At 37.5% G+C, this 25,342-nt stretch overlaps 1 protein-coding gene across 2 annotated transcripts in view; it reads left to right on the top strand.

The window, feature by feature from the left end:
• The window catches only part of NCOA7 (nuclear receptor coactivator 7), a 79,068-nt gene that overhangs the window by 24,388 nt on the left and 29,338 nt on the right, over window positions 1–25,342 (top strand). For both annotated transcript variants that reach the window (XM_014076461.2, XM_014076460.2), the window contains exons 2-7: window positions 1,511–1,633; window positions 5,196–5,440; window positions 14,042–14,121; window positions 18,916–19,023; window positions 21,602–21,697; window positions 23,398–23,520. In XM_014076461.2, the coding sequence (XP_013931936.1) occupies window positions 1,584–1,633; window positions 5,196–5,440; window positions 14,042–14,121; window positions 18,916–19,023; window positions 21,602–21,697; window positions 23,398–23,520 (702 nt within the window). In that variant the 5' untranslated portion in view covers window positions 1,511–1,583. The remainder of the gene's footprint in view (window positions 1–1,510; window positions 1,634–5,195; window positions 5,441–14,041; window positions 14,122–18,915; window positions 19,024–21,601; window positions 21,698–23,397; window positions 23,521–25,342) is intronic.

The raw sequence follows: 25,342 nt of genomic DNA, 5'->3' as shown, positions 1-25,342 counted from the left end.
GGGAATCTGAGTCCCTGGTTTTATGCCCTCTCTGTCCTTTGATCTTGATCTTGTATTCTGATTGGTTGTCAGACTCCCATGGGCCCATGCAGGGGGCAACTCTCTAGGCTGCGTTTTGAATCCAGGTTTGGTTGAGTTTTCAGATGCCAGGTGGCGAGTTGGGTAAAGAGCCAATATTATCATGCCTTAATCCCATCTTTCTGGAGCTGAAGGGGAGAACTCTTTATTATGTAAAGTGGACTAGCTCAGGCTTTAATGGCTCATTGACAAAGGGGGATGGGCAGGAAGCTGCAGGCAGCTAGTCTGTCTTTTAAAACATGTTTCTTCCTTTTCACATCCAGAGAAATATTCTGCCTTTTCAATATTTCCTAGGACATTTCATTTTTTTCTGGAAGAGGATTGGGTGATAACTTCCTACAGTCTAATAAAGATACTGATTAAAATAATTTTTGGATCTTTCCTTTCTTTTCCTTTCAGGCAATGTAACCACTTTTGCTTTTTCAGAATGAAGGTGGCTAAAGTTGATACAGGTAGTCTTCAACTTACGAGCACCTTTGAGCAAAAAGTTTTGTTGTTAAGTGAGACATTTGTTAAGTGAGTTCTGCCTTATTTTTCGATCTTCTTTGCCACAGTTGTTAAGTGAATCACTGCAGTTAATAAGTTAATAACTTGGTTGTTAACTAGTTTTCCCATTGAGTTTGCTTATCAGAAGGCGATAAAAGGGGATTGCATGACCTTGGCACTAAGTCACATTTTTCAGTGCCGTTGTGACTTTCAATGGTCACTAAACAAACGGTTGTAAGTCGAGGACCACCTGTATTGCCACTTTTAATATATCCAGATTCAATTTAATTTTTTTCTTTTTAAGTTAGTGTGCTAATGATTGGAAACACAAAGGATCCAGCTGGAACAGCAGACCTTTTCCGTTATAACTGTTCATTTTGGGGGGAGGGAGACAAGTGTCAAAATACAATAGGCAAGTAGAAACATGAAAACCCCACAACTCCCACAGCATTTCCTCTTTCCAGTTTTCTTATGCAAGTCATCAGGCAAACAGATAATATTATATGAATTTTATGACTAAACTCTAACATGTTCCTGAGATATATTAGCTGTAAGAACCTAATAAATGGTCAAGATAAAGAAGCTTCAAGAGTAACCATGCTGTGTAATCGCTGAGGAACCTGGAATGAAGTCCTTGTAAAGTACTTTTAATTCATAAGCCTTTCATACATTTGATATCAGATTTCATAGATGCCTTCATAAAAGAAACTCCTAGGCTTAGACCTGAGCTAGAACTTTTATTTCTATACAATGAGCCCTGGCAGTTGTTTTTCTTCTACTTTTTTCTTTTTGTTTTGTTTTGGGTACAATAAGTTCTTTGACATGTGGCTCTCTTTCCCAGGTTAAAATGTACTTGCTGTGAGACAGTGTGCTGTAACTTTGCAAATAAATCAGATGTTTCCAACAGATTAGTTTATGGACTTTTTCTTTTCCTCCCTTAATTCAGGGACTTTGCCTGGAGATGAGGTGCTAAGTGGAAGCCTTTACACCTTTTCCTTGTACCTTTTTAATTGGTTGTTATGGAGACCAAGGAAGAAAAAAAAGAACGAAAGCAAAGCTACTTTGCACGGTAAGGATGTAATATTGTTTCAGTTGACTCTTAAGTACGAATGTTCATCCCCCCCCCCCCCCCCACATTCAGGCAACTTGAATGTAGAGTCAAGTTGCTGCAAATTTATTTTATTTGAATAGCAGTGTGATGGATTCAGAACTGCATTATTGGTCTATTCCATTATTTATCTGAAATAAGTTCCATTAGGTTTATTGAGGTATATTCTCAGGTAAGAGGATACATTATTGCTGTCCAGTGATGCAAAGCACAGGTCTTCTGTACAAAATTGGGCAACACACAAAGCAAATGATTACTTAATTTCAAAAGCCTTTATCAGCATTTAACATGATTTTGCAAGAGATGTATAAACAGAAATGGTCACGCTTGAAGTCAAATGTTCTAATCCTATAAATTCTATTTTTAGAATTAATAAACCAGACCCTACATTATTACAATTGCTGTTCTATTATTGTCCATATAAAACATCCAGAAACTAAAATATTATGTATAATTTTTTCCACAAGATTTAGAATATTAATAGAATATTTTTTTTTCATTATTAGTTGGGGAAAGCCTCTATTATTCACATCAGTGGTTGATATCTTTTATTAAAACATTTGTTTCCATGTCATCATGCTTATTATGTTTTGGTTAAATATGCTTAGGACTATGCTGCTGTGTGCCCATAAACACTATTTGGTGTTTACCCAAATTTCCAAAATTCCATTTGGAGGAAATATGACTGCTAGAATTTTAATAGGTTTCAACTCTCTTTCCTAATTCATGAATTTTGGTGTTCATTTTTTTTCTCCAGAAATGCCCAAAAATGATATTCAGCAATTTGGCACATTAAAGTATATATATATTTAAATACGATTAATGGCAAAATGGTATTGATGGAAGAATATCCTTCACAGATAGCTCTGACAACTATGGTTTGTTCTCCAATCTCAGTGTAGAATAAATTGCCATAGAGTTAAGGAAACTCCCTTCTTATTACAGTTTAGGCAACAACTCAGACATCCATCTTTATGAATTAGTTTAGTTGTTTTACCTGTTTTATGTGTTGGGGGATTTTAATTGTTCTAAAACGTATTGACTTGTTGTTTTAATGATTGTTTTAATTGTATTTCTGATGTTTTATTAGATTTCTGTAAGTCGCCAAAATGTGTTAAAGGAATGGATGCAATACAAATACCCTATGTAAATAATAAAGATATGTTTTTCCCTTTAAACAGATTGTTTTCTTTCATTTGTTTTTGGTATCAATAGGGAAGAAAGACAGTGAAGATCTGCATCATCTTTAGATTAAATGTCACATATTTTTACAGGCTATTTAATCACAGGTTATTAGTAGAAACAGAAGGAAAATCTGTGATTAATATTGCTGAAAGAATATAGTGGCATTGCATGTAAAAAACACAAACTAATGTTACATGCATTGAACAGGAACAAAAAAGAAAAACATTAAAAAATTATTCTAGCAAAATTTAAAATACCAAATCAGATGTAGCAGGAATTTTAAATCTTATAAAGGTAAAAGTTTCCCTCACACATACGTGCTAGTCATTCTTGACTCTAGGGGCCAGTGCTCATCTCTGTTTCAAAGCCGAAGAGCCAGCGCTCTTTATCTCTGTGATAATGTGGCCGGCATGACTAAATGTCGAAGGCACATGGAACGCTGTTACCTTTCCACTAAAGGTGGTTCCTATTTTTTCTACTTGCATTTTACATGCTTTCAAACTGCTAGGTTGGCAGAAGCTGGGACAAGTAACAGCAGCTCACTCCGTTACACGGTGCTAGGGATTTGAACCGCCGAACTGCCAATGTTTCTGATCGACAAGCTCAGCATCTTAGCCACTGAGCGACCCTTACATCTTAAACTGGGGGGTAAATTATGGACTCCATATTTCTTCTACCCTCATTACGGTTGCAAGCAAATCTGAACAAACAATTAACTACATTTCTTTCTTTTTATATATTTGCCCTGGAGGCCATAGTTGGAAGTTCTTACAAATTTTATCTGTTATCCAGGAGATTTTACAGTATCCTTCCCCTGCAAATTGGCTATATTTAGAATGTCCTTAGATAAATCTGTTTTAATTTGTTTTTGTATTTGTTTTAACTTTTTTATGTTTTATTGCATGCCATTAATTACTGTCCCACCACAAATTTAAATCTTTTGGTAGCATATAACAACTGTTTAAAAAAATCTCTAGTATACTATGTAGATGCTGAACACATTGTTCTGCCAGCGGGCCTGGGGAACCCAGAAAGGGATGGAGACCATTAAAAGACTTGTATTAATATGTGCTGTCATCGGGATGGGGGTGGGTGGATGGGTTATTATTTTATTATTTTATTTTATTGTTCTTATTTTTACATGATGTTTTTATATTCTTTTAAGCCGCTTTGAGTTGCCATGGGTGAGGGTTTTTTTTTAAAGAAATAAAAAAAATAAGTAAATAAATAAATATGCTTAGGAATATTCATGGTGCTAATGATCATAATGACAGGCAAACATGTGAGAGCCAGTTTAGTGAAGTGTAATATAGTGGTTAATGTGCTGGCCTAGAAATAAGAAGAGTTCTGATCCTGCATTAGGCGTGAAATCTGGTTGGATGACTTTGGGCCAGTCATGCTCTTTCAGTCTGACCTACCTCAAATGGTCATTGATGTGGGAAAAATAGGAGGAAGAAGGATATGTTCATATAATTCAGAATAAAGTCAGTCCTAAAAACAACCGGAGCTAATACACAATATATCATTGTGATAGTCAAACTAAAACAAACTGTCTGAATGAGCGTTATCTTTTACATCTTCCAAAATATGGTTTATGTCGAGACAAGTCTAATCTCTAAGGAAAGGCTGTTCCATAGCATAGAAGTACTACTGAAAAATTCTACTTTCAATCCTTATAGTACTTTGTGCTAGTGGAGGGATCACCTAATTATAAGTAATCATAATTTAAATGTTGTGTGCACTTCTAATTATTGATCTTGAAACAAACAAAAATATTGCAGAGCCAGAGCGACTAGGTGCTTCAGAAAAGGTGTTTTGGAACATGTAGGGGCATGAGTGCATTCCTGCTAAAAGTTAATGAAAATAGCTGCATCTTTTTCCAGTTTTGTATGGGGAGTTCCTAATACATCAGTCATGGAAACAGATATGGCTGTTGTAATGAGTCACAGACAGGTATCCCCATGTATTCTGAAATACCTATTGCAATGTGCATCCAATCCATTATTCAGCTGCAATAAAATACTACCAGGGATAGAATACTAATCTTCTTATCTTTGCTATTTTACATTTCTGGAATGAGTGATTTTGGCATGAGAACCATAAGGTAGTTTAGAATCAAAAATAACCTTTTGATATTATCAAAAATAAGAAGAACATATAGCAGTATAACCAGAAGAGGTTGTAAGGACCAGTTAGGGATAGATTCATCAGCAAGAACTATGTACATGTGATAGTGGATAATTCACCAATATTAAATTGCCATTATTCAACCGTTACCTTTATTCCACTGTTCTTTCCTATATGCTAAGAGTTTGTATTTCTTCCTTTTTTCCTCTAGTTTGAAAAAAAAGAAGCTTGCTAAACAAAATGCAGATGTGCCACCTGCAAACACCTGTGGAACTCACACCTGTAAAACTCAGACTGGAAAAAGTGATGGGAGTAAAATCATTTTAGAGCAGACAAACAGTTCTCAAGAAAACTACAAGCATTCTGCAGAAAAAGAGGATTATGAGAAAAAAAAGAAAAAGAGCAGTCAACCAAAGGATATTAGGCGAACTGATCTTAAACGATACTACAGCATTGGTGAGTTTAATGCAAGAACTTTGGGATCATCCACATCAATGTTTTGGCATGATTTCCCTGTCTCAGAAGTTGGAGAAAATTGTTCTGGCATTAATTGAGCTGCTCCTCAGGGTGACCCTAATGCACCTCCACAATAGGGATATGCCATACTTGGTTTTTCGTAATAACTCTTTGTTATTTGTAAGAATGATGATTGGCATTTTAACTGGATAAAATTCAGGTCACCAACTATGGAAAAAGCCATTCCAATTGCCATAAAGAATGGTTTATAATATCCAAATATGTTTTTCTATTTTTTTTCTCCAATCTCCAGTGTACCCAATGACTACTAGATGGCAGCAAAGTCTCAATCTTTCTCCCTCCATCCTCCCACATGGCCACCTGTTTTTGTGCACCCCAGATGCAACTATCTCATAAGTTTGCCTAATTCTGAAAGGGAAATAAAACTTTGTATGGATGACTCCATCTTATAGCCAGGCATAAGAACAAGGACAATTAGAAACAAGTGACATGTTTGGAAAAGCTTTAAAAAAATTAGTTAGGTGATGTAATTTGGTATTGGAATTAGATAGCATTTTGCTAGCCTTAATATGCTTAGCATATATGCTGCAGAACTACAACTTGACTCCTTAAAAGGGTGTTGTGTCTAGGATACAAACACGTTAAATATGATAACGTAGATGATGACATTTCTGCTTAACTGAGTGGCTGACAGAAACATAGTAAATTTGTGAATTCTATTTTTTATATTTCATTTTTTTTAAAAAAAATCTGTTTACTTTTGCAATTAAAGCTGCACAGGTTGGAAAAGAAAAACATGTAATATTGTGTGGCATCTTAGATTATGTGTTGCTTGATAAATATCTCAATTTTATCCATAGTTGGTTTCTTATCAGATGCACTAAACTTCCACATGGACTGGATGAGTATTATTTGTTAGAAATCAAATCTAGACAAGTCTAAGGGTTTGGTAGTGTCTGAGGAGGCATTTCCTATCCCAAACAGATGTATTTTCCCCAGGTCTGCACTTTAGGAATTCTGTCCCTGAGTGTTTAAGTCCATATGGGGATTGCCATGTTGCTTTCATCTGTGAATAATTTCTGCATCCTTTCTTGATGACAGCTATTCTGGCTACAGCTACCCATATATTGTAATTTCCCAGCTAGATTATTATAATGAGATGTATAAGAGAATGGCCTTAAAACCTGTCCAAAAACTGCAGGATGTTTAAAGTGTAGCAACAGCCTTTACCAAGGTTGCATATAACATTTGGTTAAGTTGCACTGGCACCCAGTTGCCTTCTAAGCCAAATTCTATCAAAAACTTATTTGTATCAAAAACAATCATAGTTGTTTTCCAGAATAATATCAAATTGCTGCATCCTTTCTTTTGCTGTATAAACCCTCATAAATAATTGTTATTTTATCCTGTTCCTTATGCAATTGATAGGCCAGCAATTTATCTTATTTATTGCTTTTTCCAAAGTATGTGTGATAAATTCAACTTCATGTAGATCTTATTTATATCCAGTAAATGTAGTTGATTTCCATATTGCTTTATCTTTTGTTCTAAATCTGAAATTGAGTTACCTTTATGTCTTGATTTGAATTGTTTCAAATGATTCAGTAATGTATCTTTCTGTTTTTGTATGGCTTTATTTCTATTTGATGCAAATGAGATAAATAATACTTTCACAAATGCTAGAATAGCAATCCATATTGTAGGTATGGGAATATACATAGAGACATAGAGATATATAAAAATAGATGTTTATATATAAATATACAGATACATACTTTTATTGAAAATTGTTTACAGAGTTAAAAGTTTCAGAAAAATAAAGACTTTAGACTACAAACTACAAAAGGAAAGATAAGATAGGAAAGAAAGAAAAAAGTGAATGATGGTAGAGATTTAGAAAAAATAAACAAAAGGAATATTTAAATAAGTGGTTTTTGATCTTCTTTGAAGGAGTTACAAACATAATTAATACTTTTTCCATTCTCCCAAACTTGTAGGTAGAGAGATATTAGAGATTAAGCTGATTTGGAAGAAACTCTTTAATTCCTAGTAAGAATACTGTTTAATAGTTATAATAGTATTATAATTGTTCTTTTGTTTTTCTACCTAGTCTTAACAGTTATTGGATTATGATCTGTAAATAGGAGTTGCCACTTCACATCTGCAAAACGGATTACCAATGAGTTATTGTTGAATTTATTTTATTAATTCCAACAGTACTGTAATAGTGCCAGTGAGCTAGAATTTCCTCCTTAGTATGTCTGTACAACCTCTTCTTTTCCACATTTAAAGAAGAATCAGAATATGTTCAGAATACGTTCTATTTTCATTCTTTAGCTTTCCCTCCACAGTAGCCACGTCAATTTTGTTTTTAATTGTTTTCCCTATTTAATTTTCATTTGCTCTAATGTTGTGATTGTTTTGATGCACATTCATGGTATTTGTATTATTGGGTGGCTTATTCTTGATATTGATTGTTATTTATTGCTTTGATTGGCCAATTATCTCTCTAATCTAACATTGGAGAATCTTTGAAAATATAATAGCAAGGAATTTTATCTGGCTGGTGCATTATAGGAAGGCACACATTTTAATCACGATTTGTTCACTAATCCAAAATGTCTAGATTGTTACGTATAAATAAGCCGCAGAATTTAAGTTCACCTCTTGGACTAAGCTGCAGACAAATTACTCTGTAGTTTACAATAATACAATGTTGAAGTCTTTGCACCAATATTTCCTTAGTCTTCTGCTCATTTGGTGAAGAGCTTTAAATCAACGTAGCAGGCTTCCTGTTTCTTTTCCTTCCTTATTTACCTCCAAGAAATTTGATACCCATCCCAGGAGAAAAGGGCATTTAGCTCTTGGCCTCATACCACCTGCCCTCTATTATCTCTGCTAGGCTTCTGTTTAATTTTTCTGGATTCAGTGGGGAGGGCCTGGCATCCTGGCTGCATACTTCAGTCTGTACATTCTGAAACTTGTTCCTCTTCTCCCGTGTTGTGAATGGCCATATGGATAATGGGATATGTATAGAAGTAAAAATGGACTGATATTGTTCTTGAACTTTTCCCATATTGTCATTTCCTCCTCCTCCTCCTCCTCCTCCTCCTCCTCCTCCTCCTCCTCCTCCTCCTCCTCCTCCTCCTCCTCCTCCTCTTTTTCTCTTCCTCCTCCTCCTAATTAGGGTTACTAATCAGTCACATAATTTGCTAAGGGAACTACAAATCATTTCAGTCACTTTTATCTCTTTTTACCATCTCATATTTTAATGTGAGTTGTTAATTTCTAAATGTGCTTGCAACCACCCTGACACTTTACACATCCCACTGGATAGCATTTTCTCCAAGATGTGGAGATTTTATGTTATGATCCCTTTTAGGAGAAAGCTGTACTTGAATATTGTCATGAAGATAACAATGAATTCTGCAGCATCTAAAGCTATCAGCGATACATTGGTGTAACACATTAATGGAGGAGACTTGGATTTAAATGAATACGCTTTAGTACAGTGGGTCTCAACCTTCCTAATGCTGTGACCCTTTAATACAGTTCCTCATGTTGTGGTGACCCCAAACCATAAAATTATTTCATGTTTTCCGTATTTTTTTGAAAATATGTGTTTTCTGATGGTCTTAGGCGTCTCCTGTGAAAGGGTTGTTCAACCCCCTAAAGGGGTCCCAACCCACAGGTTGAGAACCACTGCTTTAGTGTGATTATGGCATGTGCAACCATGGACTGGAATCAGGGGTGGGTTCCTGCCAGTTCTAACCTCTTCTACAGAAGAAGTTCCACAAATCTACAGTGCCATTTAGAACTGGTTCCAGCTCCCTCCCCCCGCCCGTCCACACATCATCAAGATGAAGAGCGAGAGGAGGAATTCTGGGAGTTGAGTCTACAAGTTTTAAAGCTGTCAAGTTTGAACACCCCTGGGTTTTTTTTTCTAAAGGGTTAGGGGTGCAAGGGTCTTGTAACTTGACAGCTTTAAGACTTGCGTGCTTCAAATGCCAGTGTTTCTGAGCCAACATTTTGGTTGCTAAGCAAGAGCGTTGTTAAGTGAGTTTCACCAGATTTTACAAGTTGGCCACGCCCACCCAGTCACATGGCTGGCAAGCCACTCCCACTTGGTCACATGGCTGGCAAGCCACTCCCACAAAGCAGGTCACACCTACAGAAGTGGTTCTAAAAAAAAATTGAAACCCAGCACTGACTGGAATCCACTTCATCAAAGTCATGCGACATTGGTTGTTAGGGGCATCAATTTTGTGTGTTGGTATATGCATATACACCAAAATATGTAGGAAAAAAAATCTCTGTGTGGTAAAAGAAATTTATGGTGACCTTGAATGCAGAGCTCAAATCTATACATACTAACAATAGCAGGAATAAGTGATTCCATAATTTTGGAAATATTTTTGTGCTACTTTAACAATTGCTGCAGAAAAGCTTTTTGTAAGTCCTGTGAGATTTTGCACTAATTTAGTACAGGGTAATCTAAAATTAAGAATTAGGCTTGGTTGCATTCATTTTCAAAAGATACCAAAAGTGTAGAACAGATGGAGGATAAAAACTGATCTTGCTGAAACAGCTGATTGTGATCTATTCCAGCTTGCAAACAGTTAGAATGCAATTCCATCCTAGGATAAACAAACATGCAGCATAAGTAAATTTAGCTTTGATAAGCAGCACTTTTGGTGCTGCTTATTGGACAGCTTGGTAGCATTGGGGCGCCCAGGTCTGTCCAACAATGGGTTAAGCTTGAAGAGAGGAACTACTAAAGCATAAACACATGTCTTGTATTTTTTCTCTTGACATGCAAAATAATAGAATATAATACAATAGGTCATATCGATCTATTTGTTGGGTTTTTTTTGTCTTTTTTTGGACTCTACAATTTATTTATAATTTATTTCTCTAAAGTAAAGTTTGGTGTAGAGATAGTTTAGAAACCAGGAGACTGTGAGTTCTAGTCTTGATGGTTGGTTGGTTGCCCAGAAAGCTGGGTGGGTGTCTTTGGGTAGTCACTCTCTCTCAGCCTAACCCACTTCACAAGGTTTTTGTTGTGGGGAAAATAGGAGGAGGAAGGTGTGGTGGATAGATTAGCCACCCTGATTTACTCAGAAAATGAAAAAGGTTGGATAAAAGAACCAGTTTGCTCTAGAGATTAAAGCACCAGGCTAGAAAACAGGAGACTGTGAGTTCAGGTGCTGCCATAAAAGCCACTGGGTGGGCTTGGATCTTTCACTGTCTCTCAGCTCAAACCACCTCACAGAGTTGTGGGGAAAATAGGAATATTAAGTTTGTTTATGCCTTGAGTTAATTGGAAAAATAATAAAGGCAGGATACAAATTAGATAGATGGATGGATGGATGGATGGATGGATGGATAGATGATAGATAGATATTCAGACAGACAGACAGACAGATAGATAGCTAATGAAATAAAATATATTTAAGTGATTAGTGCTGCTTTTGTGATTGGAAGAGAATCAAACTTTCACCTGCTTTTAGCTTACAAAACTATGTGTTCAATATACTAGACCTAACTTTACAGTGCTATAGTTAGAAAGTTGTTGGCTCGTCATGCTGATAACTGAACAGCAAAATATCTTTGTTCTGATGCTGTTATTCTTATTTCCTGATTCAAACCAAATGAGAAACCATAATTAATTGAAGACTTCCTGTCTGTTTGCCAGGAAGGGAGGGGCTGGAGAGTGCTGGCTTCGGTGAAAGCTCTTTCATACCTTTTGAAGCTGAGATGTGATTATCCAAGCTTCCTTAATAATTGTTCTGATTGCCTATCAAACAACTTTTGGTGTGCCTGTTTGGCTGTGAGTTGAAAGCAAAAGAGAGCTGTTTTAATACTACCCCACTTTACATTAGAGCAGATCGGCATTGATGGTCACTGGGCCACATCTGGCCCTTTAGCTGTCCCTATCTGACCCTCTTGAAGTCAATTCAAATTATAAATCAGATATAAATAAATGAGTCTCAGAGGGTGGGAGAAGAAGCTAAGTCAGGTCCAGCTCTATGCACTCCCCATGCACTCCTTCAATCAACTGGCGGTTGTGGGAGGGTGAGGAGAGAATGTGCCTTTCTACACCTACATAGCCCTCACCCCTGACGTGGAGCAGCCTGAGGAGATGATGATAGTGGTCATCACATAAGGAGACTTGGGTTCCGTCACCCACTGCTCCTTCGGTCTAAGAGTAGCCTTGCAGGTGGAGCATAGCCGGGAACTATTGGTTCAGCCCAGTGGTGAAATTCAATTTTTTTACTACTAGTTCTGTGGTTCTGGCCTGGTGGGTGTGGTAGGGCTTGGATATTGCAAAATCTCCATTCCCACCCCACTCCGGGGCCAGTCAGAGGTGGTATTTACTGGTTCTCCGAACTACTCAAAATTTTCCCCATTTGTTCTCCAGAACCTGCTGAATTTTACCCCTGGTAAAATTTACCCCCTCCACAACAGTCCAAAATTAATTGCCCATCCCTGCATTACACGTATAGGTAATATGAGAATCACTTGTTAATATGCACAGTAATTCCCAAACGAGTACAAACCTATTTTGTAAGAATTGCCTGAAGCAAAAATTATTGAATTATCCTGTTTCTTTGCTATAAGGGAATTAGTCATGTTGCAGCTGAGGAAGTAGAGAATAACACTTATTGTTGTGTCTTCATTCATTGCATAGAACTTTCCTCTACAGCTTCCTCAATCAAAGAAAATAGAGAAGGGATAGGTTTACATTCCTTCCCCACACCTAAATTTCTCAGATTTGGAGAAAATGAGTCAATTGATCTTCTGAACAAAGCAATCTTGTGTTTACATGGATTATTTTAACTTTTTCATGAACATGGCTTGCTTTGATGCAGTCCAGGCTTACCTGGCAAGAGACTTGGCAAGAATCTAATTAAAAGCAAACTTGTGCTGTGGTGTCCTGACCTGCCCTATCCTATTCATTATTATGGTGATGTGTGGGTAATCTACACTTAGATTCACAGTCTAAGACTAATGGAAGCTTAATAATTCAGCCAGTCTAACCAAAGACCAAGGAATGATTAAGGTAGAGTCTAAGAATAAAGGCTGTTTACAGCAGGATGATTTAAAAAAATATAGAATTAGATTGTTCATGTCCAATAAATTTTATATTTCCAGATATTGGGGGAATTCTTTACATATTGCTCCAATTATTGTCTGTTCACAGCAATGTAAAATCATAGCTTTCAGTTCTTCAGCAGATGTTGGCCTTGCAATTTGCAGTTTATGATACGTAGAGATGATGGACTGTGATATGTCTTTCGGTCTTGATTGTGGTAGAAATAGCTAGATAAAGATCATATGGAACCTGACTCAAGTATACAAAGGAAAAAGCTTTGCTGTGCATTAGACCTGTCTCAGCTTGAATGGCTAAGTAAGAACAATCCTTAACTCCATTTAATGAGAAAGGTATAGTTTGCTAGAAGTCAAGTGAATTACAGTACTGCATAGCCAGAACTGAGAAATTGCGCACCAAAAGCCTCAAGTTGAATTTTCCCTTCCTTAGTTGCCTCCCATCACTGGGTACCACAACTCCAATCAAATTCAAATAAGATATTTGTAGAACAATCACTTTGGGGGTTTTTGCGTATAGGGGTGGATCTATAGAATGGGGGTAAATCTATGAGTCACTCAGGTGGCATGGGTTCCGCCAATTGAATTTTGTGACTGCTAGATTACTGTAAGTTCAATACTTTTTCCTCCCCTGCCTTTGGAAGTCAAAATAAGGAGAAATATAAATAGCAATAGCACTTAGACTTATATACCACTTTACAGTGCTTTACAGCCCTCTCTAAACGGTTTACAGAGTCAGCATATTGCCCCCCCAAAATTTGGGTCCTCATGTAACCCACTTCGGAAGGATGGAAGTCTGAGTCAACCTATATAAATGCGCAACCATTAATCAAAACAGCTTAAAAATTCAGTGTTGTCCCTTGGATTGCATGTTTCTTCACTAAATTGTAAGGAGTAGAATTAGAAAACATTTTTTACCAATTATTAATCCAGACAGCATAAACAATAGTTGGGATCTGGATTAGTATACTGTAATCTGTGTCTCTACCTTAACAGGCATCGGCTTACTGCTTTCATTATTATTAGGGCAAGTTTATTTATACCTTTTGTATTCCATATGAAGTAAGAGTAACGAATACAGAAGTAACTGAGCATGTATCTTCCCTTAGAAAGCTTTTAGCATAAAGGAATAGGTAGCATGTAATACTTTAAAAAATATATATAGCTGAAAATCAGTTTCAACTTGAGTGTTTCTGTTTTTAGAGATCAGAATGTGTGCTGATAAGTGGCTGGTTGAATGTCATAGCCCAGGGCAACAGAAAAATGCTGGAAGACAGGAAAGTTTATATGAGCCGTGCTGACATAACTGGAAAGAAATATGCAGCCAATCCTTGTGTAACTTGCAAATGTTAAAAGGCTACAGTTTCTGGTTAAAATTCATGGTTAGGCTGCTGTTGTCATATAGCGTCAAATTATTACCAAAAACATGTGAAACAACACTAGTAATCGTTGCTCTGGTTTTTCTTTCAGATGATAACCAAACCAAAACGAATGAGAAGAAAGAAAAAAAAATGGTCACCCAGAAACCCCATGGTACAATTGAGTACATGGTAAGACTTGATTAGGAATTTTTGAACATGGGAGTTGTGGAAATGCCCACTTCTTCACTAATTTGTATACTTGAAATGTCACTAAATTGCTTACAAAAATGTTTCATGTTAACTATAAAGTTATATGCTAATAAGGGGAGAAAATCATCTTATGTAACTGTAACTGAAGCATGTAAAATAAAGCAACTTAGCATATGATATGTCATTTCTTGAATGTTCTGTCTGTGTGTGATTTCCCCTGACAGTGTATAAAATCCATTTGTAGCTTCTATAAACACATTAAGCCCCTCCCCCCAATTTGTACCATTTTCCTACTAGAGATATCCACTTTTCCAACTGGGACCTTGACATTCCAATTGTTAAGTGGCATTTTCTGGGCCAAATAACAGCTATAGGAGTCAATTTGTCATGGAGACAACATGTTTTTTCATGTAACAATATTTTATGTTGGTTAATTAGAAACCGAGCTGAGTAGCATTGGACTTCCTCCAAGCATGCATGCTGAAAAATAAGGGACATTATTTTGCAAAGTCAGAAATTAAGAACCATTACATTCAAATAGTTGAATAATAGCTGTTTTTGTAATTTTTTTTATTTTAATTGAACAAAAACAAAAAAAGAATCATCCTTCATTAAATCTTGCAGAAAGTGTGTCGATTGGTTACAGATAACTTTTGTGCATTTCTTCCACAGTCATTACTGATAGTTCATATTAGATTATACACTTTAAGTCAAAAATCTTTCTATATCTTACTATCAATGTACCACAATTCTCATTTGACTACAATTATTTGAACATGTTTTTACCTAAAATCATTCATACTTAAAGACACAACCACATAATGGCATTCATTAGCTATTTCAAAAAATCTTCCTTCTGTGATCTCATCTGCCAGTTCCTTCAGAACCCTGGGGTGTAATCCATCCAGTCCTGGTAATTTAAACTCGTCTAGGGTAGACAGGCGCTCACTTACCATTTTCTTTCCTATTTCAACTTGTGTTCCTAATCTGACTTTTGTGGTGCTGTCTTTGATAGGTTTGACTATTTTATCCCTTTGTGTAAAGATAGATGCAAAAAATGAGTTAAATAGTTCTGCTTTCTCCCTGTTGCTTGTCACCTTCTTGCCACTTTCTCCCAGCAATGGACCAATTGTTTCCTTACCTTTTTTGTTGTTTTTAACATGTTGGAAGAAGCTTTTTTTGTAATTTTTTACTTTTGTGGCAAGCCTTTCTTCATTGTGAGCCTTAGCTTTCCTTACTTCATCTTTACAGGCTCGGGCTATTTGCTGATATGTCCCCCTCTTTCCACTTTTTATACTTAACCTTTTTGTCTTTCAATTTGTCAGAGTTCTTTATGCAGCCATGCTGGTTTCTTTTGGGAGCTGTTTTTCTTCTTCTTCGTTGGTATTGTGCTAGACTGGGCTTTTGTAATCTCATTTTTCAAAATTTCCCAAGCTTCTTGAGTTGTTTTCCCCTTGAGGATTCTCATCCATAGAATTCTTCCCAAGTTCTCTCTAAGTTTATTGAAATTAGCTCTCTTAAAGTCCAAGACTCTAGTTTGACTTTGTTCTACTACTTGTGTTTGCATAATGTTGAATTCCAGTATACTCACTTGCCCCCAGTGGCTTGTGGCTTCAACACCTTCTATCATTTCCTCTCTCTTAGTGAGAATTAAGAGCCAAGGTGGCGCAGTGGTTAAAATGCAGCACTGCAGGCTACTGCTAGATCAGCAGGTCAGTGGTTCAAATCTCACCGGCTCAGGGTTGACTCAGCCTTCCATCCTTCCGAGGTGGGTAAAATGAGGACCCAGATTGTTGGGGGCAATATGCTGACTCTCTGTAAACCGCTTAGAGAGGCCTGGAAGGCCTATGAAGCGGTATATAAGTCTACTGCTATTGCTATTGCTATTGCTATTGCTATTAAGTCCAATATGGCCGATCCCCTTGTACCCTTATCTACTTTTTGGGAAACAGAGTTGTCTCCTAGGTTTGTTAGGAATCTATTGGATCTTCCACTTGGTGCAGAGTTTGTTTCCCAGTTGATGTCAGAGTAGTTAAAATCCCCCATTATTATTGTGGTGTGCTTTCTACATACCTTAGTTAGTTGACTAGCAAAAAAATTAATCTACTTCCTAATTCATCTAAATATCTGCAGGACCGCCTCCTGCCACATACCTCCCAATGACCCATAAGATCCCACAGGCTGGGCCTCCTCCGGGTACCGTAGACCGGGCAATGCCGGTTGGTGACTGCTTGGGGGAGGTCTTTCTCTGTAGCTGCCCCGGCCCTGTGGTATGATCTACCCACAGAGATCCGGACCCTTCACACTCTCTCGGCCTTCCAGAAAGCCATTAAAACTTGGCTGTTCCGGCAGGCCTGGGGTTGTTGATCCCAAGATACGGTCCAGCCTCATTCAGAATGGAATGCATGATGTGTTGTATTTTATATCTATCTTTCCTCCCTGTATCTTACTTTCTTTTTGATTATTTTTGTACTGTAAGCCGCCCGGAGTCCTACGGGATTGCACGGCATATAAGTGTTATTAAACTTATAAATTTAAACTTAACTCTGCTTGGTTGGCCTGTAGTATAGACCTATGGCAATGTCATTCCCCCCCCAACCTTTAATATTGACCCAAATGCATTCAAGATAAGTCTCTGTGTGTGTGTGTGTGTGTGTGTGTGTGTGTGTGTGTAAAAGATGCTATGTAGGACATGATCTTATCTAGATGCTTATGGGGTGGGGAAAATTATTAGAAACCAGAATGAGGGGAGTGTTTCCTGCCAGTGAGAAGTTCTATACCTCAAGAGGAAATGCTGCAAAACAGGAAGTTACTCAGCTTGCATAGAACTTTATTAACTCTGTGTGTGTGTGTGTGTGTGTGTGTGTGTGTGTGTGTTTTGCATCCTAGGGACAGATGAGTCTAGCAGTTGGTGAATATTTGGGTGTGGAAAATCCTGAACGTAAATGAGGCGTAGCTATCACATGTGATGGCTGTTTGGAGGGGAGAAGCTATTGTGTCAAACTCACAGATATTTTCCATACATAATTTTGGAATTTGATGTGTCTTAACTGCCATCCAATCTTTAGCATAATATTTATGTACTAGGATTGTTGTTTTGTTATCCACCAAAATTAGATATGTTTATGTGTTGGAATACCTATTATTGGCAGTTTTGAAAGGACAAATATAAAACTAGAGAATATTATCTATGGGATTTTAAAACTGCTGGATTAGAATGAGTTTAGATGAAAAAACAACAGTGAACAATCTATTTATCCTATGATGCATGCATACTGTATATAACTCAGTGGAAAGGGGATGGAATCAAATTCATTTTGAATTAGAAACAATTGAGTTCTGCAGATTTACGCACACTCTTTAGAATGTTTTTTCTAAGGGGATTGATCTATGAAACTGTTGTATAAGGTGACTAGATGTCCTGCTTTTGGCGGGACAGTCCCGATTTCTAACAATTTGTCCTGTGTCCGTGGCGTTTTAAAAAAGTCCCGATTTTTGGAAAGAATGCACGACACAGCCCTCTCCCCCGGTACCCCACTGATTAAAGCGCTTTCTTTCACCCGCCCGAGCTCTCCTCTCCTCCTGGCATGCACCCCACTGATTAAAGTGCTTTCTTTCGCCCACAGGCCCCAACAACGCTGTCAAGCGCTGTCAAGAAAGAGGCTTTTGGCCGCTCTGGCGGTATGTCCGCCACACACACATACACACACACACACACACACACACACACACACACACACACACAAAGAATCCCAGACAGACAAACAAGCAGCTTCCCCACCATGGGCTTTGTTCTTAACCGACAGCAGGCAAAGGGAATAGAGAGAGGCGGCGTCGAGGCTGCCTTTTGCGGGGAGAGCAGGAGCTTCACCAACCGTGGAAACGTGCCCCGAGGCTGGGATCCAAGGCACACTTAACTAGGCAAGGAACTTGTGCAGACCCACCGGGGCGTGGCAACTGAGGAAAAGAATGGAGGGGAGGGTGTGTGTGTGGAGAAGAAGAAACGTGCCGAGCTGTCATCGTGGCTGCTGAAGCTTGCGAGGGAGATCTGGAAGCAGAGGATCCCAGGGCTGCGGACGTGGGGCTTTGATCTGGTGATTCTGGGATCAGCGGCCACGAGGAATTGGCGACGATGACCGGCGATTTTTTCCTCAGCCACGAACTGGGTTTGATTCCCAGCACGCCTCTTGATCGGCTGAAGAGAATGTGATCCAAAAAGAAAAGGAAAGTGTCTGAATTAGGACAGGCAAAGATGAGAATTCCCGCTTGAGGGAAACCCGGTGGGTTTAAATTGAAGTTCGCCTGTTCTTCGTGGAAGCTGCCCTCAATTAGGGATCCCATCTGCCATTAAAATGGCCAATTAATGGATTAAGATCTCTTGAATTAGAAAGCACTGTCAAGAAAGAGGCTTTTGGACCAAATTTTTAATCAAGAATCCGCCCCCCCCCATCAATGGTGTCCCACTTTACCAATGTTAAAACCTGGTCACCTTACTGTTGCATCAAAACATAATAAGAATAACAATATCTCTGTGATTAAGATTTAGAATATAAATTTATTGTATTTGTACATAAAACATAATTCAGGCTGTACTTGTGCATACACATATTTATTCACTGTGCGTTGAAAATTTCTGATGTCTTCGTAGACTCAACATCTGAAATAACAGTTTTGCAGCAGTCCCTAAATCTAGGCCAGAAACTTGTTTTAAAGAGGCATGATTGATTAAAATATGTTTTGAAATTTAAACTTTCTGTCTTCTCTCTATCTTAGGCTGGAAGCCAAGACACCTTAAACAGCATAGCCCTGAAGTTTAACATAACTCCAAATAAACTTGTGGAACTCAATAAGCTTTTCACACACACAATTGTTCCAGGCCAGGTAATTACGGCAAGAGAAAATTTCACTTGAAAATATTTGATTTGTGGTAACTATTTTAAAATAACTTTTGATAATAGATGTGATAACTTTAGATGTATGGGTGGTAGAGGGCAACAGCTTCCAGTTTACCTCTACAATAATTTGGATTTATTATTTTGGTCTGTGGTTTATATTATATCTCTACTCAGAATTTGTCTGGAACTTTGTGAAATTTCTTAGCCGGAACCTCTCTGTGAATAGCATATATGATTAAACATGCATCCTGTTTGTTTCTGACCATTTTAGTGTTACCATGCTTATTTGGCAGTTCATCATGTCTTCCTTCTCGCCTACTTTCTGTTGTGCATATGAGGGATTTTCAAATGCAGGATGCTTCTCTTTCCCCCAGTTCACACACTTTGGAGGCTCAATTCTAAAGGTGCTGTTTTTGCAGTAGCAAATATCTCCCCATGCATGGAAACAGCCATTTGCCTATTCTTTCTGGAGAAAGAATACTTTCTTAAATCTTGTAATCTTTCAAAAGTAGTAACATTCTTGATATTCTAACTGCTCTAAGGTTTTATATTCCTATTATTGTGAACCAGTAATTCCAGATGAATATCACCTTCCTACCTACACACACACGCACGCACGTGCATACACATAGACATAACATGGGAAGCACAATTTCAGAGTAGCAACAGTGTTTGTAAGCACAATTTTTGACCATTTCCATAAATAAAGGAAGTGTCGGATCCTACCAAGAACATTCAACATATATGCTGAGGGACCACATTGCAATACTGAACAAATTATTTCAATAGAAAGTAATTTTTTACCCTGAGAAAGTGATGGGGTCTGAAACATTTTAGCATGTTTGCTAGGTAATACTCTTCCCTTGAGCCTTCCTATCACTCTGCATTGTTTGAAGGCACCCTATGTGATCTAGCCATATTTTTCTGATAACATGGAATAATAGGAATATCAATAGTATGGAAAGAATGTCCCTGTTGCACTCATTTTCCCTGACAGTTCCTGTAACGCTTTTAAAGTAATTTCATAGTTCACTGGAACAGAGTTTAACAACCATTGTTTCGCATCATGAAACTAATTAGATCCAGAAAGCCTCATTACCAGATTTCAGTTATTTGTGATTTAAACTGCAAGGAATTTTCTCATGTTGATGTTACTGAAATATAGGCTTTTAATACTTTGTGTGGATATTTTAAAATTGAGATTAAATTATTTTATATTTTTGGCATATCTCGTGCCACGGGCATCTTCTACCATATGTAAGGGATAAAAATTGTATGTATGCAGAATACAATACAAGTAGTCCTTGATTTGAATCTGGAATTATGTTCGTAAGTCATGGTGGCCATTAAGCAGATCACCTCATGTTCCTGCTGATTTTACAACCTTTTTTGCTTCTGGTAGGTTAGGTGGTTACTTTGGTAATGGAGCACATGTTAAGTATGGCTTGTTTTTCAATAGATTTATGTTTCTGATTGACCTTTATTTTACCTTTATTTTCTCTGCTGATGAGGATATCCACGAAGGATAGTGTGTTGTTGTTTCCATCTTCCCTTGTGAATTTTATTTCTTTGAATATAACAGAATAATAGAGTTGGAAGGTGCCTTGGAGGTCTTCTAGTCCAACCCCCTGCTCAGGCAGGAAACCCTATACCATTTCAGAAAAATGGTTGTCAAATCTCTTCTTAAAAACTTTCAGTGTTGCAGCATTCACAAGTTCTGGAGACAAGTCATCCCACTGATTAATTGTTCTGATTGTCAGGAAATTTCTCCTTAGTTCTAGGTTGATTCTCTCCTTGATTAGTTTCCATCCATTATTCTTGTCCTGCCTTTAGGTGCTTTGGAGAATAGCTTGATTCCCTCTTCTTTGTGGAAACCCTGAGAAATTGGAACACTGCTATCATGTCACCTCTAGTCCTTCTTTTCATTAAACTAGACTTATCCAATTCCAGCAACCATTATTTATATTATATTATATGTTGTTGATCATTTCATATGTCTGCTCTAGTTGTTCTCTTTTAAATTATTTATTTAATTATTAAATGTATATGCCACTTTTCTTGCTATCCAGAGTGACTCGGGTGGCTTACGGTGCACTTCATGATATACAATACTCAAGCTTTAGTGAAGAACCCTGAAAAGAAACAGAATTTATTTCTAAATAAATGTAGAAATTATTTTAGTTAATTTTAATCCTTTTCTGTTATTTTAAATACTTGTACTTGGATTAATTATGGAAATCAAATTAATTGCATATGTCAGTTTAAAAAAAAATCTTTGTAATGGAATTAGAAATGAAAATTGACTATTGCAACCTTCCCTATCCCTTTGTTCTGTGAATGAATTGGATAACAATTCCCATAATCCCATATTAGTTACATTGAAGTCTAATGCACCTGGAAGACAGTAGATTGATGATGGCTGAAGAAAATAATGAAATCACGTAACCAGTAATTATTGGTAGATTGTGTTTTAAATAGCTCTCTACTATTCATATTTACTCTTAATAGTGCCCATAATATTTATCATGTTAATGTTCCACTTTTTATTTTTATTTTTTGACTAGGTACTATATGTGCCAGATACCTCAAGAGTAATTTCCTCAAGTTCTGGTATTCCTGTTTCACCTTCATCATCAGATGCCGAATATGATAAGCTTCCGGTAAGATTTGCATAAGGTTTGAATTAAGGTTAACATTTAGAGACAGAATATGTCGGGGCAAAACTTGTATAGCTTATATCATGTGTGCTTGTGTGTCTCTTTGGATGTGTGTATGTGCATATAGAAATGATACAGTTTTTTCTGAAAGTAAACTCTATGAAAGCCTAAGGCTATAATATATTAGTTAGCATGATTAGATGTTTCTCCAGAAAGACTTCATGGGGTTTAAGAGATTTACTAAAATTGATTAAATATTTAGGCTGCCTCTGAAAACTATCCATTTTACGATCCTAAAAATAATGCAATCATTAACAAAATTGCAATAACACTGGAACTGTTTTACATAGGGACATACATTCTTTTCTGGCTAGATAACAGGTCATTGCCTGCATATATCGTACACATCTTGGCATATATTCATGTGTGCAGGTAGTCCTCGATTTATGACCACAATTGAGCCCAAAATTGCTGTGGCTAAGTGAGACATTGGTTAAGGGTGTTTTGCCCCATTTTACGACCTTTCTTGCCACAATTGTTAAATGAATCACTGCAGTTAAATTAGTAACACGGTTATATAGTGAATCTGGCTTCTCCCAATGACTTTGCTTGTCAGAAGGTTGCAAAAGATGATCATATGACCCTGGGGCACTGAAATCATCATAAATACAAGTCAGTTGCCAAGCGTCCGAATTTTGATTGCGTGACCATGGGGATGCTGCAATAGTCATATGAAAAACAATCATATGTCACTTTTTTCAGTACTGTTGTAATTTCCAATTTTCATTAAATGAACTGTTGTGAGTTGAGGACTTTTTTCAACCTGCTGATTTGATACAGCTGGGATTTCTGGGGAGGGAAAACTAGAGCTGTACCACCAGCATGCCATCCTCTTCTTACTTAATTTCCCTGTATAGTAGCCACTATTATCACCATCAGTTTTCTGAAAGGTCAGTATAAAAATGAAGGATCATCATCAACTTATGCCAGGATTGTGCCAGTTCCCAAGAGTGGCAATCAGAGGTGGGTTGCTGCCGAGATTGGCCGAATTGGTGGCAGCAGTGTCGGGAGGCTCCTCCCACCCACCCGGACACTTCTGCGCAGAAGCTTCGCACACGTTCACGAGCATGCGCTGGAGTGTGCCCAAACCAGTAGTAAAAAAATTGGCAACCTACCTCTGGTGGCAATGCTGACATTTTTAAACAGGTGCAGTTCCTCTGTGGCCTTAACCTTCTCATCAACAATAGAAGAAGAAAAAAAACAGTGGTGTCCTTCTTTAAAGGCCAAGTTGATATAAAAACAGGTTTATAGATATCTTGTTTTTGGTCTATTTCTGGCAATGACTGATGCATTTTAAAGTTGTGTAACAAACATGAGTTCTGTGTTATTGGAAGACTGTTTTTATAGAAAGCATACATAATATACTAGTAATAACTATTTTGGATACTGGTTTGGAAACCTACATTTCCTTTCCTGGAGACAATAGCTTTGTTCAGGGAATGGGGCTTCCCTACAGTCCCCGTAGTCCTGGAAATGCTCTACTTCTCAAAAATTTCCTCAGGCCTTCAAAATGATAGCAAAAATATGATGAGTACTCCTGATTTTTGCAGAGGGACAGATTAGTAAAATCACATTCATCTGCATGAATGAACTCCTACCTTAATATTTAAGCCATTGATATTTGTCTAATTTTATTTTTGAAGGATGCTGATTTAGCCAGAAGGGCTTGTAAACCACTTCAGAGAGTTACATCGTCCACCTCAGAGGAAGATGAACCAGTGTACAAATTTTTAAAAATGAATTGTCGTTACTTCACAGATGGCAAGGTAGAGAATTTGGATAATTTCCAGCCAATTTGCTTCCTATGTGAAAGACTAATTACAAAGTAGAATACCAAATGATATATTAATCTGGAAAAATCCATGTTGCCCCCAAAGTAAGACAGGGTCTTATATTAATTTCTGCTGCAAAAGACATATTAGGGCTTATTTTCCAGTTAGTTTTTCTCCAATGCCATGTTTAAAAACTACTCTTTCTATACTGTTTCTTGAACGTCCCACTTTCACTTCCATAGTTTGTTCAGGTAAAACTATTACCTGCATGACCATGATCTTTGTATGTATAGGCACAATGTGGTATCTGAATATCTTTTCCAAAGCCTTCACAGTTACATTTCCAAGTAATGTATTTTTTTAATGTTGGTTCCTTTAGTTTTGATAGTTAAAACTATCCAGTGGTGGGTTCCGGATCCTGTTGCAACTGGTATGGTGCAATGGGGCCTGCCGTCCACTACAGGAACATGCACAGCACGTGTGCACACATGCGCCAGGCACGCATGCATCCTTACCTCCTGCAATGCTCCATGACGCTTCTGCGATGCTCCAGCTGCTTGATGGAGCATCACGCAGGTGCTGTACGCTCCGTGTGCGTGTGCAGAAGTGCTGAAGTGCTCAAATACAGATAAGGAGGATGGGTGGGCCCTCCGGAGCACTGTACCGGAACAGTATCCGGTGTTCCCGGTATGCCTGTACCAGGGCGTATCGCCTGCCACCCACTGCTGAAACTATCCTTCACTTTAATATCTTAATTGTCAATTCTAAGACTGGTTGCTGTACCTTATTGTCATTAGATTGGCCTTACACTAAATCTTAATGTCATTTTTTTTCACTGTGCTCCTTGACTAGAACTTGCCAATCATTTGCATTTTCAGCTATCAGAGTATAATCATTTGCATAACACAGGTTGCTGATGCCCCCCTCCCCTGTTTTAAAACCATGCTCATCTTCTTCCAATCCAGCTTCTCTCTGTATATATTCAGCATGTAGTTTGAATAAATAAAGGGAGAATAGGCAGGCTTATGTCACTCCTTTGCCAACCTGAAGCCAGCCTGTTTCATCATGTTCTTTCCATACTTTGGTTCCTGGCATGTGTGTAGGTTTTGCCAAGGGCAATGAAATGTTCTGGGAGTCTTATTTTTCTAAGTAGATTCCACACTGAACATGATCAAGGCAGGGGAAGGCCCTCTTATAATAAGTGAAGCACATACTAACTTCTTTTGTGCATTCTTGGTATTTTTCAATTAATATTAATAATACTCTTCGTACTGCACCAAAAATATTTCAGCCTTTCTTCTTATGATAGTGCCACCACCTTACCATCTCTTGCAGCACTTTGGAAATCAGGAGCTAATCTGTGGCCTCCAGTGTTGCTCTTTTAATATATTTTTATTAATAGTTTGGAGTCTTTATATCACAGATATAAAACATTTTAATTGAGATCATAGGTTCTATTTTTTATAGAAAACTTGTATTCCCAGTCTCCTGTGACTATTCTGAGCTTCCTTGATAAAATTGTTGATAAAGAAAGGTTAGGCTGAAATTGTTTTTCAGCCTTCAAATACTTTCCTTGGGGTGATTAAGATTTCTAAGACAAAGAAAAACTGGCTGAAACGGTTTTGGAAAAAGAACCTTCAAATACTTTTGTTGGGGTGATTAAGACCTAAAACTATTTGCCTCTCTTGTAATCTCGGTTTTTGTATATACATGAAAGCAAAAGAAAAGTAAGTGGTATAAAAGCTGCTGTGAAGAGAAGAGAGTGTCCAGTTCTCTCCTAATCTGTTCCATCTATATTCTCATAATGTTCCCTAAC

This window comes from Thamnophis sirtalis, unplaced genomic scaffold (genome assembly GCF_051295495.1).
Source record: "Thamnophis sirtalis isolate CommonGarterSnake01/CBP01778 unplaced genomic scaffold, rThaSir2_p1.2 scaffold_6, whole genome shotgun sequence".
Lineage (NCBI taxonomy): Eukaryota > Metazoa > Chordata > Lepidosauria > Squamata > Natricidae > Thamnophis > Thamnophis sirtalis.
The sequence above is the reverse complement of the archived record's forward strand: the minus strand, read 5'-3'. Positions and strand labels throughout refer to the sequence as shown.